We start from the raw sequence: 21,316 nt of genomic DNA on the forward strand, positions 1-21,316 counted from the left end.
ACCGGGGGACTTCTCAGCCTCTAGAATCACATGAGTCGAGTCCTCATAATAAATCTCCAAATAAATCCCATTGGTTCTGTTTCTCTGGAGGACCCTGACTAATACAAACAACAATAAAAACCACATTGAGCCTATACTTTCTGCTGTATGTACATGTGAAAAAGTTTTCATGGTGTCAGAAGAGGTCAATAGGAAACTTCCCCTGGGAAAACCCTTGGACCTGAGGCGGGCAGGGGAGAGAATGCTGGTTGTAAATAAGAAAACGGTGTCCTTGGTTCTGAGAGAAAAAGGCACAATTTATTTAGTCAAATTATTGTACAACATAGTCTTCATTGACAGTTGTCAGCTTAACACTTAATATAGTTTAAAAAAGTCAATGATTACCTGCAAAATTATATATATTTTAATATCTAAAAAATATATTGCATATATAAGGCAGGAAGATCCCTTGTATCCACAAGGGAAAGTTTGGTTGTTCTTTTCCAAGTTATGACTGCTGCAGTTCGGTTATTTACAAACATCTCCAAAGCAGGAACGGTTTAAAGAGCTTGCCTTGATTTGCTTCTGCTCACTTGTTAAATAACAACACCAGTGATTCTCTTTCTAGTAAGTCAGTGACTTGAACGTCCTGTGTTCTTTTCCGCAATAAGTCACATTATGCTTTTTTAAAAACCAGCTATAAAAAACATACAAACAGCCCAAATGTACAGATTGACAAAAGATGTACAAATTACATTTAAAAAAAAATAGCAACTGATTTGATAGTTAACATTGTATTTGTGACCGAGGTCAACTCGTTTCTTTACTCTTTTTCACTTTTTAATTATTTATTTTTAATACTGCGAGATATAGGAAAATAACTCTGCATAATTTATACAGTAAGTTGCCTTCTGGTTGGTGGACCCTGGACCGATCTGACAAGCGCACAGCACTTGCGAATCTGTTTGTGTTTAGAAATCCCTAGGACTTTTCAAAGTTCTGGGACCCACTGTCATTATTTAAAAAAAAAAAAAGATATTTAACTCTCTGGCTTTCAGGAATGTCTGCATTTGCATTAACATTTCTTAGTTCATATCTTGACTATTTCCAGAGAGAATGGTCAGCCTAGTGCATATTTACTGCCCACTGAGAAAGATTTTGCAATGCCCGTGGCTTCTTAAATACACACTTGTTCTTTCTCTGAAATTCCAGTTGGGTGAAAACTTCACTAGCCTTACAACCAATGTTCCAGTTTGCTATCCACTGAGTTAGGTCTTCCTAAGATAAGATGATAAGCTTCCTGCCTCTATTTTCACTAAGTCTCAAACCAGAGCGTAACTGGTTAAGTCCATGATTCTTTATCATATGAACCCTTCAAGGTCCAAGACGAGACCCGTGTGTCGATAAGTAACTGCTTTGGTCCTAAAAATATAAATCTACAGTTTCTTTCCCAGACCCATGACACAACTATTCCAGTAATCTAAATATTCAACTCGTAGGCTGACAGGAGATTGAGACTCCCAACTGGCATACTGGCCCATGGAATTATCCATCTCTTTGTTCAAGGTAGAGGAAGCAGGAGTTACCAACGTTTAAAAAAAAAAAAAAAAAGAATCGTTTTTAAAGAACAGGTATAAAGGTTCTATCCAACAAGAAAGAGCATCCAGTTTCGTTTTCTCTTCAAGGCCACGTATGTCCAACAAGAAGTGTGAGGAAGGGGACTTCAGCGAGAAGGCCACCGGTGATGAAGCGTCTAGTAGTAGCTGCCTAAGTGTGAGGGCACGTGGGTGTTTGGGTGGCGGGGGACATTGGGGTTGGGGTAGATGCCACCCGTGGGAGAGGTCCAGTACTGTGACGCTGCTCCAAAGAGGCTAGAGGAAGTGACCGGCATGGAGGACGGGGGCGGAGGGACAAAGTTCACCTTCTGCGGGTGGGTGTGGTAGGAGGGCATGTAGGAGATATCCGAAGGGTACTTGTACATGGACGACTCAGTGGGGTGCGGCTGCAGAGCCTGGGCGATGCCGTGGAAGTCAAATTTGTAGGCGTACCTCTTGCCGTGCACTTTGGTCATAATGTTTTTATCGTAGTAGTATCGGAGGGCTCGGCTCAGCTTGTCGTAATTCATGTTGGGTTTGCTCTTCCGCTCCCCCCAGCGCCTGGCCACCTCATCGGGGTCCGTCATTTTGAACTCCCCGTTGGTCCCCTCCCAGGTGATGCAGCTGGCGTTGGCGCTGTCCGACAGTAACTCCAGAAGGAACTGCCACAGCTGGATCTGCCCGCTCCCTGCAGGCAGCGAGGCACACAGGAGGAAACAGAGGCTCAGCCTGGGAAGTCAGAACCTAATTTCCTAAGTGCAAGGGTCCTCTCACCCTGGGTAAGAATCCCTTGGTTTCTTTTTACGGTCAGAGCCCACTGGCCCCTGACGCTGGCGAGATCAGCAAGGTTAGATGGTAAGATAATCTGCCCTGGGCCAGGTGACATTCGCCCAGAACCCGCTGTGTGGTTTTGGGCGAGCCACTCCCCACCCTTCTGGGCAAGATACTGACTCTCTTCCTCTATAAAGGCCTGAATCACTGTCTTCTCTTTACTCAGTGCTAAAGTCCCTCAGAGTCCCTGGGGGAAGGTGTGACAACGCTTTAGGCTGATGGGACCTGGACTGCTCCTTAGCCCTCGTGCTTGGCTCTTGGCTCTAAGTTCTACAGAGAAGAAGTTGGGCAGAGAGGAAACAAGAGGAGAGGGAGCTGGTGGCTTCCCAGCCTTTTGAGCAGGGACGGCCTGGAGACACGGGCCGCAGGAGTTCCCTGGGTGCCCGTCTCACTATTGCAAGGGCCTATTAGCTCACACAGGAGGTGAGTTTCGTTTAGAACTCGCTTGAGAGTTAGTTTAATCACAAACCCTTAAAATACACTGTCAAGTTTATTTTAGCTGCAACCTCTTTCACGTAGCCAGATAACGCTGCAATACTTTCTAAAGTCAGGACTAAAGCGCCTTTGGAATACGTATTCACTTGCGTGAGGAAGATTGCCGTGAGCTGGCTGGAACTGTTTCCTGGTCTCCCACCCCCCATCTTTCCCTACTGAAACTTATCTCAACCTCAGTGCAGAGACACAGGGCTAAAATGTTTGTGGTCCAGAAGCATCTTCAGCTAACTGACATTATCACCACCATGACAAGTCCTGTCCTCTCCTGCGTGCACCAGAGAAACAGGGCTCGAACATTTCAAGGAAAGAAGTACATGCTACTCCCAGGTCAGGTGTCTGAACTGAGGACACCTAAGAGGTCCCTGTGACCTCACAAAGCTATGGAACATTCTGGAAGACGACCTCTCAGGTCAAAGGAAACTCACCGGGATTGGCTAGGCGACTGCTGGTCGGGCCCAGGATCTGATATGGATCTAAGGAAACAAGAAAGGAAATTTGCTTCACTGTTATTAAAAATATAGAAACAACAGCATTAACAATGACAATACCCCAAGGGTTTACACTTTTATTTCAATATCATAGGAAAGCCTGATTTCAGAAAACTGCACTGCCTTTTTTTGCACACCTCAAAGATCTTGACCAGTTACGGTCTTTATCCCCGTAATTACAGAAATAACGTGAAATAGTATCATTTTTTCATACTTGGTGTCTAAAATTTGTAGGTAATGCTGTCATTACCTAAAACAGAATAGTAAAACCACTTGGAAGGGAGCTAGCTAATATTCAGTCGTCATGAATAAGGTGAAGTATGGCTTATTAAATGGGCTTAAAGAAGCCTAATGATGACTGGACTTTAATAGCTCTAACTATTACTGACAACTTTACACGTCTCTCTTTTTCTGATGTAGCAGAAACACATGCCCAGAAATCAAGCAGCCTGGGTTCTAGCCCAGCAAAGTTATAAACTAAATAACTCATTGGACAATCTCTGGGTATCGGTTTTCTCATCTGCAAAATGATGGGTTGGGTTCCTGGATTCCCCAGTTCCCTTCTAGTATAACCGTCTCTGATTTTAAGCTTGGAAATGTCAACACCAACCAGAATTTGGATTTTAGCTATAAAATGATTATTCTTAATATCTCAGTTTGCTTAAAACTTATGTGATTGTTTAGCCATAAAAGAAATCTTTGCCATATTGACTTATGTGAGGTTTATCTTCTTTATTTCAGGCGAGGGAATCACGGTAGAGAGCTGAATCGCAACTTGGCCATGCTATCGTACGTTTGATACTTTACAATTTTCATAATTTTACTTGTAATTTAAAAAATCGACATGATTTTGGGGGTTTTGCTTACAACCACAAATTAACTTGAAGAGTCCTTTTAAGCCCTCTTAGTCTACCCCTTTTTATCCACACGGTATGACAACTAAAATATTCTGGGCAGGTAATGTCTAATTTCGTTGTTGTTGGGGATTCTTTAAATCCCCTATGTCAAGTCCTCTCTGTCTGACTTGTGTTTCACAGTCAGCAAGTTCTCAGCCTTCCTGAGGAAATGTAGGTCAACTTTCTATCGCTTATCTTCAGTGCAGATGGAAAACAATGTCTGTCCATCCCAAAGCGGTGGCTTGTTTGGAGCTCAGTCTTAGCTGTGTCCCACAGAGAAGACCAAGCTGGGCTTGGAAGGGGCACAACAGCTGTCTTCAGATACATGAAGGACCTTCACAGAGAATGGGAGGAAGACCTCTCCTGAGGGCAAACTGGGAAGCTCGAATGGAAGATACAGGGAGGGGGACTTTGACTCATATGGTGGAATTGAGCCTAGCCAGGTAGTGAACTCCCCGTTGCTGTAGGTATTCAAGTGGAGGTGAGGTAATCATAAGACTGAGATGTTACGGAGGATGTTGTAGACCTAGATGTCTCTAGGCTCCCTTCCCATACTAAGAGTCTCCAATTCCATGGTTTTAACAGTTCCTCTGCCTTAATTGTTAAGTAGATCCACCACAGGGAACGTTTGGTCAAGCAACTTGAGAGTCTGGGATGGTAGCTCTAGTTCTCCCATAAACCAGCCGTGTGGCTTTTCGCAAATCACTTCACCTCTTTGGGCCTCAGTTTCTTTATTTTACAACATGAGGCATTTTACTCTTTAGGTTCCTTTCACCTCTGATATTCCACGAGTCTCTATGTGATTCCAGTGTCAGGTACCCAATTCACAGATCTATTATAGTGTCAAATATAGGATTCTATGAAAGACACAAATTCCGTATATTGTCTAAATCCTCCTCCGCTGACCATGTGGGACCAATGGCCACATAGGAAGCAAAGGAGGGTTCGCACATCATGGACAGGTACCTGGTTGGGGCCGCTGTTCGGTATTCTTACTCATTGTTTGTGCTCCTGCAAGGGGGGGACCTGCAGCAAGAAGAGAAATACGGTAAGTGGGGCCATTCTCCACGAGGGGAGGGGAACACCTCGTCCAACGCCCCCCCCCCCGAAGGAGGACAAATGTGCTTTCTCATTCATTCATTCGCTCACGCTACTCATTTATTCATTCTATTTTATAAATATTTATCCAGAATCTACTCTGTGCCGGCACTGCTCTTGATACTAGAGAACCCAGCACTGAACCAGTGGTTCCTGCTAGAACTTACGTTTTAATGGGAAGACAATGATACACAGTATCATTAGCAGTAAGTATGTAGAAGATCGTGTCTAACGGTATCAGGGCTGCGGATTTCATTTTTAATGAAAATTTAGAAAGGTCCTGAAGGAGAAGGTGACATCTGAGCACAGGTCACCTGCTCCTGAGTTTCCATGTTTGTGAGCTCCCCTCCATGGCATCTCTTAGGTACACCCTTTCCACCCCTGTCATCATGTCTCCATGTTAGAGCTGCGTTGCTTCTTGCACCGTCTACAGACTCATCTGACTGGCGTGCTTGCCACTTCTGTCTTCCCATCGACCCATCAAACGTTATTTAGCCAGTTTCATCTCCCTAAATCACTACACCCCACCATCCAAAAACCTTAGTGACTCACTGTCAACTAAAGCATTGAGGTCTATCTTCCTGGCATCTTTGTGTCCCCTTCCTTACCTTTCCAGACGTATTTCCCTTCGTGCATCCTAAACCCCAGGAGCCCAAGTCCTCCTGACTGTCAGACACGTCAACCTTGATGTCTTTCCCTGGCCCCGCCTCTCCTGGGAGGCCCAGTCCTCCCCACCTCTGTGGGTCCAAATCCTGCCTCTCCTTGCAGAGCCAAATCATATGGCCCCAGGTCCACTTGGCCTTCCTGATACCGCCCAGAGGGAAAGAGTTGTATGTGCGCATGACTCTTCTCCCCTGCTTGAGAGATTGGTCCATGTCTGATTCAACACTGTGTACCCCATAGGGCCAAGGGCTGGGGGCAGAGTAAACAAATAATGCATATTATTAAAAGGGATGGTGGTTATTGCTGGCATTAGTTTTAGTCCCAACCTCTTTCTTGAAAGAATTCCCTTCACCATCCATTTCTGTGTTTGATATTTTACTTCCTAGAGATAGCAAGATTGACACATTCTGGGTCAGGACCACATGAGTCAGTCTTTCCCGCTACTCCCTTAATGGGAGATTTTGGGTCAGATTTCAACACAAATTGATGTGTCAGACCCCTACCATCCCCTCATCAGGTTATCCTCCCTCTCAGCCTTTCATGAAATTGGGGTAGAGATGTTGGTATAACTACATCTTGACAATTAGAAAAGCAAAGCCATAGAGGGTCATTATCATAACTTAAGTGACAGAGTCCGAATCTGGTGATTTTTCATTCATACAGACCTTGTCATGAGAGAAACCTTCCAACTTCGAAAATTCTAAAGCCAAATGCAATGAAACAAAACTCACAGGTCTGAGTGAAAATCCCATATCTTTCCAGAACTAGGTATCACTGACAGGTCCTACATTGGCAATTAATTCTGATGGCCATTCAAAAAGTAGGAAAACAAAATGCTCACTCCTATCCTCCTTTATCTTATGACTCTGTTCTCCACCCCGTCCTCAGAAAAAGGTTTTCTTCCCAAAGAATAAAGTGACGTTTACTTACTTTTGTTGAGACCAGAATTCATGTTATTGCCCCATCCTCCTCTCCTGACTGAGTCATAGGAAGGGTCTAATGGAAAAAACAAATAGAGGCACATCAGCATCTCCTGCTCTTTAGAAAGGTTGCATGAAGATTATCGTTCAGGGTCCTGGAGAATTCTGCAACAACTTTTCAAGCATCACTAAATTCCAGAAGTGTACCCTTCCCCTGGGGCAAAGGGGAATGAACGGAAGGAACATCGACACACTGATTGGGAGCCCAAGTAATGGAAAGAACCCTGAATTTGAAGTCATAGGGCTGGTTCAAATTCTGTCCTTCCACCATTTGTTGTGAGACCTTGGATGAATCCAGACATCCTTGGGCCTCAATTTTTTAAAATATGGAAATAAAAATTTACATGATTTACCTACCTTACAGGGTTGTGCTGATGTTATCAACGGAATATTTGTGTCCCCTGCGCAAATTCATACATTGATGTCTAATCCCCTCAGTGGGATGGTACTGGGAGGTGGGGGTCTTGGGAGGTAATTAAGTCATGAGGGTGGAGCCTCCATGAATGGGATTAGTGCCCTTATAAGAAGAGGTCACAGAGGTAGCATGTCTGCCTGCTTCCTGCCATATGAGGGCACAAAAAGAAGTCAGGTGTCGGCAATCCAAAAGGGAGCTCTCACCAGAACCTGACCATGCTGGCACCCTGACCTCAGACTTCCAACCTCCAGCACTGTGAGAAGTTTGTTTCTTTTGTTTGTAAACCACCCAGACTATGGTACTTTGTTACAGCAACCAGAATGGATGGAGACAGGTAATGATCAAATGAGACAGCATATGTGAAGCATCTTATAAGGCATTCTACAAATATCATCTAAGTTTAGCAAGAAAAAAATGTCCGAAGCTGTATAGCAAAGCCCTTTAAGCAGCTCTGGAGAGATGGGTCATGTCCAGATTAAAGGCTCACGGGCAGACTGTCTCACAGCCCCGGCCGTGAGGACCCTGGTGGCGGCTCCAGCCCTTCACTCCAGCACACTGATGTGTGGGCACATCTGGGCTCTCCTCGGCCTCTCATGCTTTTCTGTTGATAGTGAAGAGGGCTGGGTAATGACCACAGAGAAAGGAAAAAGGCCAGAGGTGTGGCTGGAACCAGAAACGAGGGGCTGGAGAGATGCTTCCTGCCTGGAAGTGCAGAGAGGTTTCCAGATCGCCTTGGCGGACACTCCATTGACATGGAACATTCGTGATCCCAACCCCTTTCTTGAAAGAATACACATGCCTCCCTAACCCTGTTCAGAAATTGCTTAACCGACTGGCTGGAAACATCCTGTTTTCCTTTCTCATGGTGTGAGTCCCATTGAGACACGGAGCAGGAATAGCAGAAGAGCTTAAGGATACAGAATGATGACTTTCAAAGTCTTTCCATGGACAACAAAGAAACCATAAAAAACATCTGAACAAATGGAGCACAGACCTCAGCAAACAACGGTCAGGCGGGGTGAAACGCAAACCATCCCCCTCCGCCCCTTCTGAGCCTCTCAAACGAATTAGAATGAGAACTGCAAAGACGGACCGGCTGGTCCCATGGCTTGTTCTTGTTGTTTCTGGCTAAGAGGAACCAAAAGACAGGAATGATTTCCTTGTGGAAAAATCCACGTGCGGATGCACATTCCTCCTGGCTCTGGAAAAGCCAGTGCAGTTTTAAAATTACAGTCTTTAGCAATTGGCATGAAAAGCAAAACAGAAAGTGAGGGGGATGCAGATGGGAGGAAGGGGAGGGAAGGGGGCAAAAAAGAGAGACAAAGCTCGGCTCGTTTGAGTCGTCTGTTTTTATTTTTCTTTGACTTGTTTTTTTTCTCACAATTCCTCCTGCAAATAGATTCTTGTGCTTGCTTAAAAACAAAATAAAACAAAAACAAACAAAGAACCTAAGTTGTTTTCAAGCTGGGGATGCGGTTGTAGGTTCTCATGGGTATCTTCTGGGCTGTCTTGCGGGCGTCTGCAGAGTGTGTGCGAGGCTGGGGTATCCTCGAGGAAAGGCTGGGTTCTTCCAGGATTTCTCTTTGGTGGAGGGGAATGCTGGTTAGGCCTCCAGCAATTTATCTGGGACTGATTTCTGCCATGTATTGTGTGTTTGGTGGCTATACAGTGGATGTGAACGAATATGACACAAGTCCCCAGTGCTTGCCTTTAAATAGGAGACGATAACAGACTGTGAAGAAATACGGGTCATGTACCAAAGGAGTGCTGGAGATACTGGGGGTGACGGAGGGAGAGGCTAGTGTGACTGGGCCTGGGGTGACTTGAGTGAGGCCTCTTTGGGGAGGAGAGAGTGTGCATCCCCGGCGGGCATACGGCGGAAGTGAGCGGTGAGATGTGAACGTGTCGGATGCGGGGAACCACGCGTGGGGCTGTGGGACAGCAGCGGGGGGACACGGAAGAGAGGGCCGAGGCCAGGTTCATGGCCAGGTCCACGGCCGCTCAGCCAGCTTAATGGCTCTGGGTTACAGGCCATGGAAACCAGGAGAGGCTTGGGGCAGGTGGCAATACCATGATCCCAGGGTGTGGTGGAGAGTGCAGCTCGTGGTGATGTGTAGGATGGATGGATGGGGTGGGTGCCGGGGGAAGGAGATGAATCTAGCAGGAACGGAACAGAAAGTGGAATAGAAAGTGACAAATTCATGAAAGAGAAAAAGCAAATCGCTAAGTTCCAGGAATTGGTGTGTGTTATCTGAAGTTCTGACTTGACTTCTGACTTACTGCACTGATAATATCTCTGACTCAGAGTTTTCTAATCAGTGTTTCTTCTCAATCCTTAGTTTACCGGAGGCTTCCATCCTCTCTTGCATCTTCTCTAAAGCTATGTTATATTCGTTCAGAAGAACCTGTTTTCTTAGTCCAAATTATGGCTTTGGCTATAGTTATCCTTGACTTCTTGCCAACTTTTCCTCCTATTCTTTTATTCTAGCTCTGGGGGCACTGCAGACAGGCAAAAGTTGGAGAATGCTTGGAAGAATTCCCTCTAACCAACAGAGGGCGGGTGGTGGCTGGATTTTTCTCTGAGTGCCCAATCATGTTGGAAGTTGATGCTTTATCAGAGAAGTGTCTGGCAGCCCCATCTTTCCCGTGATGCCTTGGGGGTTGGGGGGGGAAGCCTGACCGGGAGGACTTTCGAGGTCCCAACCAATCTTAAAGTCCCCTAGTAGGTGAAAAAAGCAAGGGACAGAAACAGAGAGGCCACCAGCAATCAGCCTGAACTGTGTCCTCCTGTGGAGTTAACAGAACAATAAACAGCAGCGGGCCGTGCCGTGAGCGGGCGTCTTTAGCCAAGGGTCCCGGAGCAGAGTGTAGAATCAGAGCAGCAAAGACCACAAGGCTCCCTCCCATGTGCTCTTTCATTCCTACCCACTTGCATGGAAAATCCTGCCACTGGCACCTGAGTCTACAAAGGACACCTGGGTCCATTTACTGGGGAGTTTAACAAATGCTCTCTGTGGGCCCTGGGGTTTGTGGGGTCATCTCCTAAATGGAAGATTGACATGAAAGCCAGTGTTTTTGGAGTATGTCCTACTACAGGGACAAAGCTGAAGATGGAGAAGGCCAAGGTCAAGAGCTAAGGTCTGGCATTCTGCCTTAGAGATTGGAAGTACCGGGGCAGCCTTGCAGATTAAATTAGATATCCAAGCAAACAGCTGGCCCAGCGCCCAGCACAGCATCAAACTCGGTAAATATTAGCAAGTAACGTTATTACTGTGTTTGCATCATTAAATACCTTAAAACGTTCAGACCCAGAAACACGTTTGCCAGCCCTACCAAATACACATTAACCCCCCTCCCCTGCTTCCATCCCCCTTACCCTGCTCTGCTTCTTATTTTTCCACTTATCACCTCATTTAATCAATAATTAATCCATGACGTTTATTGTCCGCATCTCCCACCTGAATGTCAGGTCCATAAGGGTAGGGACCCCTCTTTTGTTCTCTGATAGAACCAAGCACCTAGAACAGTGTCCAGCCCAGAATAAGCACCCCATAAATATTTGTTGAATGAATGAATGAATAACTGGGCCGATATTTTCTCCTTCTTGCTAAATATACACACTTCCTCTTGTTGTTCACTCTTTTTTCCTAGCTGGAGAGAATTCAAAGCCTCTACCCCAGCTGCGCCCCACTAAATGAAGTCTTCAGGGGATTCCAGTCTGGGTGACGGGTGATGGATGAGTATAGACTGTTAACCCCGGCTGCCCTCCGAGCAGAATGGACAACGGTCCACGTATGACAAGGCGTGGGCTGAGACCTGTCCCCACAGGAAGCCCAGCACTAGATGCCATTCACTCAAGTGGCCTGCTTTTTGTTTCAGATATATTTTAACAGCATCATTGTTGAAATGAGGGCTTGTTTTCCTCCTAAAAGTCATACAAGTGAGAACTCAGCAGTGTGGTCAGCTCTAGTCCCAGACACACAGACAGAAATATGTCTACAACCAACATGGAAAATCCTGGACCCGGAGCTACCCAACGACTCATATTCCTGCACAAACACTCTTCCTCCCCGGGCCTGACTCCTGGCTGTGCCAGAGCTCCCCGACCCTCGGCTGCCGGTCAGCACGTGGGCTGCTCTCCTGTGGGACGTGCCTGGCCCACAAGGTAGCCTGAGCATGCCCTGGGCCCCCCACCCTGAAAGTGGTGCATACCGTCTGCTTTCTGAGAACTGACTTCTCAAAACACACACTTAAGGGAGTGGCCAAGGGCACAGAGGGCAAAAATGTGACCTTTAGGGACCCACAGAGCAGCTGGTCTCAGAACTTCTGGGTGGTGGCAGACGCTTGAGCAGCAGAAAATTACCCCAATTCTGACACTCACTTTTTACTTCAGTGAAGGCTGGTACCCCTGGCTTGATGACGAATCTTATTGTGATGCTTTTTCAGAGGAGTCCTCCCAGAAGGGCTTTGCGTGGAGCTTATGGTTTCAGGCGGTCCTGAGATCAACTTTTGCCAAAGCAAAGAGAGACCAGAGCCTTATTCTGGGGAATCTGGGCACTGCCAGGCATTGTGGATAATTCAGCTTCAAGTATATAATGGTCTGAACAGTATCTCCACCATGGGACGCCCGGTGCGGCTGACTTTGACCCTAAATGGCCTCTTAGATTCCAGGAGAGCCTCCCGGGGTGGAGAAATATGAGCATGGAGATTTTTTTCTGAAAAGTCCTTGTTGGAAGGGGAAAACTTTCTCTGGACGTGACTTTCTCACAGACATCCCAGTGTTAACTCAGCTTCTGTGTGGAGCTGTTAAACGGGTCCTGGAAACCTGGCCAAACATCTCAGGAAAGACATTTCTTTCTGTTCTGATGCCGACGGTTCACTGTCTGAAAGCCCAATGTCCCAGGCAACGCGCAGCTCCACACTTTGTCATGCCCTCACCTGGAGGCCAAAGATGCAGAGACACCAGCACAAAAGCCTCTCTCTTCATCCCGTATGACATGAGACCGTGCTCTCGATTACTGGATAGAAAAAGATGAATTTTCTCTGAGACTTCTCTTCAAATTTCTGGTTGGCAGTACCTAGTCCTGTTTATCTTTGGAAAGCCTGGCTTCTGAATGCAGACCTTTCAGCAGAAGAACGGGCAAGGCCACTCCTGCTCAGGGCAGAAACTTCTCTCAGTCCGATCCAGACCTCTTTTCTTGGAAGAGCGAGGGTGCCAAAGGAGAAAAGCTCTAACAAAGGGGACCCCGAACCCAAAGCCCCAAACTTCCCAAAAAAGAGCCAAGTCTGCCAGGAGGAAGACCCACCGCCCAGACTTCCCCCCATACAGGGAAGACTGTACATGGGGGCAACATCCTAGCTGTTGGCAGAGGACGAGCGAGATGGTCCTCCAAACCCCTCCTCCCTCTGAGGCCCTGGGTTAGAAAAGGCCCAGCCTTCGAGGAGGGCCCTACTGGCCACCAACCCCATTCTGCTTCCCTCTGGGCCTTCCCTCCGGCGATGCCCACCCGGGACAGCCTGCCCTGCTTCCCGAACCTTCTCAGCTCAGGACCGGCCCCTCGTCTGCCACTGTCTCCCTACGACCCCTGCCGGCGACCACTACCAGATGTCTGACCAGCTGGCCTGGCCTCCCACTTCCAAAGCTGTGCAAAGGCGACTGGCACCCGGGCTGTGGAAGGGCGTGGAGGGCGTGGACGCCCTGGTGCAGACATCCTTCCTCTCTGGCAGGTCAGTGGTTACGATGTGGCGTTTAGAATCAGTCCACCCTGGGTTCAGACCCCAGCTCAGCCATTTACTCTTCCAAACAGTCTCTGTCGAAAGCTTCCTCTTTTTGAACCCCAGGTTCTGCTTCTCTAAGTTAACCTTAAAAACGCATTCCAATATACATTAGGTGCAGACAAATACTGTTTGATTCCACCTCTACGAGGTACCTGGGATAGTCAAATTCATAGAGTCAGAAAGCACACTGGTGGATGCCAGGGTCCCAGGGGGAGGGGGAATGGGGAGGCAGTGTTTGATGGGGACAGCGTTTCAGTCTGGGAAGGTGAAGAATTCGGGAGACGGATGATGGTGAGAGTTGCATAGCCATGTGAATGTACTTAGTGCCACTGAACTGTACAGTTAAGTATGGTGAAAATAATATGTTTTATATTATGTGACTTTTACCACAATAAAAAAAAAAAGGATTAATAACAAATGCTTTATAGGATTGTTAAGGGGATTAAATAAGCATTCGATAAATGGCAACTTAAAAATATACACAGTATACACGTAGTCTATACCATCTTGCTTGCACCTCTAAGATGCTGACCTTGGTGAACTGAGGTTAAAAAGTCATTAGGGGAGGCCCTGAAAATGAAGAGAAGCGTAAAGGAGGAAGAATAATTCCTGTGCTCTGAGATCAGTGATTCCCAAATCCGAATAAACTCTGGCTCTCTTTTAGAAGAAGAAGTGGATTATCCTGTATCCCGGTTCAGAATCGCCGGCCAGGAAGCTGGCGAGGGCTGGTGGCTCTGGCAGCCTGCTGGTATATTACCAGGCTGAGGGTTTACCCGGCATGCTTCCTGCTCCCCTGACTGTCAGCTCCCCCAGCTCCCTGCCCAGCCAGCCCTGGTGCTCCAAGCTGGGTCCTCACCTCCTTTCAACCCTGTCTATAAGCGCAGCTCGGCCTTTACCTCAGGGACATCTTATGTTCTAAAGAACACCAGAGGATCTTGGCTTCCACGGAGATCTCAGGAGGAGGGCAATATCTAGGGAAGGCTTTCCTTAAACTTGGAATGCACAGAAAAAAAACATCCTGGATCAGATTTCCTTTGCTCAAGGATCTTGTCCTGGAATCCAAACAGCCCCTCAGCCTCAGAGCCGGCCCCGCTGCGTGGAGGAGAATAAAACTACTGTTTAAGATATTCCACGTGCAAAGGGAAGAAAGGACACGTGAGGGAAATGCTTGAAGAATGGATGGCTTTCAAAGATGAGAATTTGGAGAGGCCAGTGGCACCCCTGTGGGCACAGACTCATCACGGTCTCAAGAGGTTCCCCACCAAGCCGGGACCCTCCCTTGACTTCGTCCCTCCCGTGGGCTCTGTGTCTAAATGACACACAAGTCTAAACGACCTCTTTATTTTGATAAGGCCTCAGAGTGGGATTTGGGGGCCAGCCTTGTGTGGAAAAGCACTTTATACTGACTCAGTTAATTGGGTGTTTGCCCAAACTCCCCTCCATGTTGGGTCATGCAGACGCAACTAAATTGCAGCCTTCCTGGGTCAAATCTGCCTCAGGTTTAAGAGGATTCTGGGTCAGAAAAAGAAAACCTAACAGCTGACTTAGGTAAGAGGGCTTGAGGATGAATGAGAAGCAGTCTGTGTTCAGCCCCCTGGGCTCTGCTGAGAGCCCGGATCTGACCCTCTCCTGTCCGCGTTCCTCAGCTGGGTTGCCCTCACTCTCTGGTGATACGGGATAGTCTTGCATTTGTTGCATGATTCAGCTTTTGCATCTTTTTCTTCCAGAGTTCTGCAAAGGCTCACCGGTGAAGGTCTCGTGTTTATTGCCCTCATCTTGTTAAGCCTCCTGGTGTAATTCTTTGTGCACTTATGCCCCTTGCTTGGTGAGCATCTTTGGGAAGAGACGGACTGTATCTTGTCACCTTGTTTCCTTCCCTTGCCCCCAGGTTCTTCCTCTTCCCAGCACCAGCTATTGGGCTTAGCTAATACCTCACATCCCACTCACATTCATTCATTCAACAACATTTTATTGAATGTCTACAATTGTGCTAGACCCTGTTCTATGTGCTGAGAATACAATGGTGGCCAGACATATATCCTTGCTCTGGGAGCTGACATTCAAAACAAATAGTAAGTGACATCGTATATAAGAAGGTGGTGAGTGGTATGGAGAAAAAGAAAACAGGTGAAGGGGAGCAGGTACAGGGAGGGACAGGGAGGGCCTCGCTGACAACACAATTTGAACAAAGACTTGACCTATCTAATGTTATGAAAATAAAGCTCTCCATAATTTTCTTATGAAAAGTGACTGGGTCGTCCAACACTGATTTCAAAGCCCTTCTGGAAAGGTAATCCCTTGTTATCAGTTCTTTACCTTGTTGAGAATTACTTTATGTTGGAAGACGAAAAATAAGCTAAAAAACTTGACAGTATCGTTTTGATGTCTGGGTGAGAGATAGTAAAAGGCGAGATGAGCTTAGTTTATTAAAGAGTTCACCAAGTTTTGCATATGTAGAATCAGGGTAATTGCCAAATCTGTTGTCTTAGAATCACACTGACTTAGGAAGGCCATTCAAATGAAGAAACTTAAAATCCCAGCACTTCCTCTGATTTGTTTTTGACCTGCCTCTGAAGTGTTTTGCAGGAAAGGGTGTTTCTGAGGGGTCAGTGTGGTTGAGAAGAGGACAGGTGAGTTCTCCCTGAAGGAACACTCCGTCTTTGTGGCCTGGCAGTTGAGCCCTGGAACACTCCCACCTCTGTGTCCTGCCCCCACACATCAAAAAGCACAGGAGTTAAAGACAACCATCAACTCTGGGCAGGTGGAATGTGGTCTCACTTATATAATAGAATCCGAGGTTTCTTTTCAGGCTGGAGGGGACTTCAGACATTATCTAAACCAGACATGCAAATTAGCACAGGCCTGGAGGCCCAAAGCCTGAGAGAAAGCATATGTGGCCATATAAGAATTTTAATAGAAATTGAAAGTATGACTCATAGCAGAAAAACTGCCTTTCTCTCAACTCCTCTAGGATATTGGGCAGGCCAAAGACTTTTGAAGCTTGAAGTGTTTTCAAAGTTATACCAAGAACGGTTTTCATTTCTTTGGAAGAGGGGTACCTAAATCTTATCAAGTCTAAGGTCATTTGTGGTGTTATTAAGGGCTTTTAAAGATTTTCATGGGAAGGAATTCCATGATTTCTCTTTAATCCATTCCAAACAGGGAAACAGTTCACTGCCATGGAAAAAACTCTAGATTGAGGTTCAGAACTCCTTGGTTCCCCTCCCATCTCTGCCAGTTATGAGCTGTGTGAACTTAGGCAAGTGACAATCTCTCTGACTCTGTCAACCTATCTGTAACAGGGGAAACATCGATTCTCCTAAAATTTAAGAATTTGGAAAAGCAAATAGCCTATTTAATCCTCCCAGGGTTCTCTTGAGAATAAATGAGATCATGCATGTGAAAATGCTTTACACACTCCAAATGTCTTCTAAGATTATAGCTGCTATTCTTTTCCAGAGTTTTATTCCTTGGAAAGAAGTTAATCTCTCTTGTGTCAACCAAGGCTAATTTCTTCTGGTTCTTTGTTTAGGGAAGCAGAAGGATTGAGTAAATATTTAATTAAATTGACAAACTAGATTTTCCTTCCCCAGTGAATCCATCGACTGTCAATGTTATTTACTGAATATCTACAGGGCTGGAAAAAAGGGATACAGGACAAAACTCACCGTTAAAGATGACAAGATAATCTGTAATTAGGTCCATTGACGGCTAGTGGCTGAGATAGGGTCCCGATAAGAGATTGTAGTCTTTGTGGGTAAGGAAAAAATATCCTGATGAGAGTGGGACTTGAATTGGGCTTTGAAGGATGTCCTGGATTTTGATAAAGTAATAATCTCACGTAATTTACCACTTTCCCTTTAGAATGTGCCTAACACACGAATTTGAACTTCATCAGAGGTGTGTTAAACTTTTTATTGATCCTCACATGTGATTGCTTACAGATCCCTGAGGCTGGAGGGGAGAAGCCCACGTGGGTTAGTGTTTCTAACCATAGTATTTCTTCCTCAAAGACTTTATCTTCTCTTGAAAGGATATTTCATGAGAAATAATTATTTATTATCTTAGATATGGGCTTCTCTGAAGAAAGTATGATGTTACATCTATAAAAAGAACTTGGGAAAGGTTTTTATCTTAAGATAACAAATGATGCTATCTATGCCTTGGCTTTTCCCTAGAAGATTCCCCAAGTCCCTATACCTTTGTCTGGCAGGAGAAAAGCTTCTCTCTTTCTCCGGGGTGGGGAAGGGGGGGAGGGAGAGAGGAGGGAGAGAGAGGGGGAGAGAGATGGAGAAAAATTTGGTTTATGAGCATGGGACTAAACAAACTTCTTTTAAATACTTTTCAGCAACTACTGACCCTCAAACAACCTCTCTGAAGAATTTCTAAAAATCAGTGTATTCTGCAAAACAAATGCATTTGGAATATTCTGTGTGGAGGCGGCCACCAGTGGATTACCTGGGGCACTCGTGGACCTCGCCTTTTCTTCCCAAAGTACTCTGGGACCCCACTCCTCAACACAGCTAACAGCGATCACTTCCAGTTTCTATTACAAACCAAGACCCTGCGGTCATGGAAATGGAGTTACATCAACCAAGGCCAATTTCATTTTGAGTCGGAGCTCTATAATCTGGAATGGGATGAAATGTCTGAGTCAAAGTGAAACCTGGTAGGGACGGGAGGGCTAAAATGATAATAGTCAAGAGTCTGGAGATGAATTGGAAATGCAAAACCCAAACGGCCCACTCAGTAAGTGTGAAACGCCACTGACAGGTTGGTGGAGCTGTGGTGGGACTCCACCCCATGCACCGAGTGCCCACCGTCAGGACACCCCTCCCTGGCATTGGTGGGTGAAGCAGCTGTCTGGCCGAGTCCAGTTGCAAGGGTGCTCTGGAGGTCCAGTTGGCCCCAAATACCTTTCCCACAGCCTTGCGCCTCTTCCCCTCCCCCTCTGAGGTTTGCGTAAAGCATTTTTCTTTATTAAGGTGCAGGAGGGTTCATGTTTTCACTGTCACCTTCACTGATGTTGCAGAGCAAGGTGGCGCCTATCAGATTCTTCAAGGGAGCATGTCAGAGCAGTTTTGATAAACATGACGAAAGATGCCCAAGGGGGCGGGAAGGCCAAAGTGGGCACTTCTAAGCAGCCAGGAACAATACCAGGGGCCAAGATGCCTGCTGGCACAGGGAAGAGGAGAGACCAATGTTGCAATGGCAGAAGGGATGCTGATGCAGAGCAACGAAGGCACATTTTGTCTCTGTTAAGTATTCAAGTAAAACCTGGCTCTCCGTGGTGGGGTGATGTGTGGGGAGAGAATTTCAGGAGCAATGGGAGATGCCTACTCTCAAAACACTAAGCTCCAACTTCGCCTCCCAAGGGCACCTATGGATTGAGAAGGGGGTGTAGGCTGGGGTGCTGGAGCAGCCTGGCTTGTGTCTTGAAAATGGTCCAGGTGATGCTGATATCCTTCCTTTTCCTGGAGAGCCACGGGTCAACGAAGCTTATTGAGGCAAGGCTTTGCTCACCTCTTGTAATTTGAGGGAATTTCACAACTAGATTTATCGAGCTAATATCCACCGTCTTTGTTTTTTTAAGTTTACTGCAATCCTTATTGATCAACAGAGTGTTACTTAGGATAGCATTTCCTTTTCTAAATCTCTTCTTTTTTTCTTTGATTTTTAAAAATGTAATATTAAACACACAAAATGTATAATGTTGTGTAAATTATAAAGCACAATAATGAAAAGGACATCCGTGAAGCCACCTAATATGCTTCTTGAAATGCAAGAACTGAGTACCCTGAGTGAGGGTCCTAATTTGAGGACCACAGCGGAAATCAGTGAATCTCACCATATCATCTTAACAACTAGATGACATCAGCTTCCTGGAAGAAATGGGCCGTTCCATGGTGTGCTGGATGGAAGAGGGAGATGCGGTTGTGGGCCTGGCACTGCCTGGGTGGGGAGTGGGCTGCAGTAACAGGCTCTGTGCTGCTTTCTGACTCCTACTAGCTTTGCCATTTGAGCTTAACGTATCTGTGCCCCAGTTTTCTTATATGCAAGATGGGAATAATAATCATACCAACTACATAAGGTGGTTATGAAGCGTAAAAATGAAGTGAATAGAAAAGTTTTGGGCACAGAATAAGCCCTCAATCAATGGCAGTTGTTATCGTTATGGGGGGGGGGGCGTTGATAAGAAAGGTAAGGAAAGGAGGGTTGAATGAGCAGGAGTTAACCTTTCCTGCAATATGACTTTCCCTTGTCTTGGTCCTGTCCTTGGCCTCTTTCTCAGTGGCACCCATAGCAAGAGGACTCAAATCTGAAGGGCCTCCAAGGGGAGCCTAAGCTGATAAAAAATGGGGCAAAAGGGGGTGATGTGGAACCATCACCTTGTTACTGAAATCTGCTCTCGGCAAGCTCTTCCCTCTACTTCTGGGTGGGACCAATCACAGCCTGGGAGGAATCACGATGGGGTCAAATGAAGGGGAAATTGTGGCAGAACGGGAAAGGCAAGTCCTGAGCCCATCTTTGCAGTGGACGAGGCCAAAACATCACTCTTGGATTTAGAAACATCATGAAGGGTGAGTTTTACAGTAAGTCCTTGGGGAGTAGTTTAAGGCAATTTGTCTATAATTTCCATCCATCCATCATCCATCCATCCATCCATCCATCCATCATCCATCCATCCATCCATCCATCATCCATCCATCCAACCATCCATCCATCCATCCATATCCATCATCCATCCATCCATCCATCCATCATCCATCCATCCATCCATCCATCCATCCATCCATATCCATCATCCATCCATCCATCCATCCATCATCCATCCATCCATCCATCCATCCATCCATCCATATCCATCATCCATCCAACCATCCATCCATCCATCCATCATCCATCCAACCGTCCATCCATCCATCCATCCATAGCCTTTTCTAAGGCACTGTCCCTGCCTCCAAGATGCATCAAGTCTTGCAAGACCAAAGGCTGTTGGATAGACTCTGTCGGATGCTTCACTGGGAAGACAGTGGGTACAAGCAAAGCGCCGTGGGGCAGGGGTGGTTGAGGAGACATCGTCTGACCTGGGCCACCAAGAGCGAGTGTGGCTCATAGGGTGTGGATTGGGGTGGGAGTGAGACAGCCGAGGAAGGTATGTCAGGCAATGGGAGAACGGGAAACATTCAAAGTTCTGTTTGAAATGGTCTAGACAGGAATCCACTCACATTTGAAGGACACATTTTTTTGGTCGGAACCTAAATGGGTAAAAACTGTGCCGCTGGCCAAGCTGTCACCCCGCCCAGACCCCGAAGTGACCCAGGCCGCGCTGGACGGTGTCTCTGTCCATCCTGCTTGGCGGGACCTGGACGGCCTGCAAACATGCACACTCCGGAAAGGGCGGGTTTTGCCTCACAATCCCTCATGAGGTTGCGGCAGTCAACTGATGTGAGTGGCTGGAGACAGGAGAGCAGTGCCTGCTTTACTCCAGGGGGTCACCCAGTTGTGCCTGCCTGTCCCTAACCCTGGAGGCTCACGGCTGACACCCACCTACCTTGGAATTCCCTCCCCGAGATGAGAGAGACCTATGGTGGTAGATTTCTTTAAAAATTATCAATTAATCGATCAAACACAGAAACTGAAGGGAACAATCATCGGAAGATATCTTTATACATATTTCAAAAAAAAAAATCTTCGAAGGAATAAAATGTACACAATTTGAATTATTCCTGAGATGGAAGAGCTTCTCCAAATAAGGGGATTCGTGCCGTAACTGGGACTAAACAAAATGCCCCAGCGAAATCCCTCTACCTGCCTCTAACGAGCAACATGGAAAGCCGTTCGCATCGTCATCCTGGAACAAATTTACACTTGTCTTAGGAAACAGGCTAAGTGTTTCCAATAATTTAGAGAGAGTGTGTCCTAGTCGCTGTGGAACCCACACGTGCGGTAACAGCGCACACAGCACACCCGCGGAACAAAATAACAGTTCTTTTACTCAGAGAAAGGAAGGATAATGGTTACTTAGAAAGTGTCCCAGACAAGCTGTCAAATTGAATTCAGAGAGCTGGAGTCTGACTCCAGGACAGGGCTGGCT

General features: G+C 46.4%; 1 protein-coding gene across 5 annotated transcripts in view; it reads right to left on the reverse strand.

Moving 5' to 3' along the window:
- Nucleotides 1-275: 275 nt before the first annotated feature.
- FLI1 (Fli-1 proto-oncogene, ETS transcription factor) overlaps nucleotides 276-21,316 on the reverse strand; it is a 120,938-nt gene continuing 99,897 nt past the window's right edge. For all 5 annotated transcript variants that reach the window (XM_059930063.1, XM_059930061.1, XM_059930065.1 and 2 more), the window contains 4 exons: nucleotides 6,976-7,041; nucleotides 5,251-5,310; nucleotides 3,326-3,373; nucleotides 276-2,262 (listed from right to left, as the gene is read on the reverse strand). In XM_059930063.1, the coding sequence (XP_059786046.1) occupies nucleotides 1,733-2,262; nucleotides 3,326-3,373; nucleotides 5,251-5,310; nucleotides 6,976-7,041 (704 nt within the window). In that variant the 3' untranslated portion in view covers nucleotides 276-1,732. The remainder of the gene's footprint in view (nucleotides 2,263-3,325; nucleotides 3,374-5,250; nucleotides 5,311-6,975; nucleotides 7,042-21,316) is intronic.

This window comes from Balaenoptera ricei, chromosome 8 (assembly GCF_028023285.1).
Source record: "Balaenoptera ricei isolate mBalRic1 chromosome 8, mBalRic1.hap2, whole genome shotgun sequence".
Classification (NCBI taxonomy): Eukaryota; Metazoa; Chordata; class Mammalia; order Artiodactyla; family Balaenopteridae; genus Balaenoptera; species Balaenoptera ricei.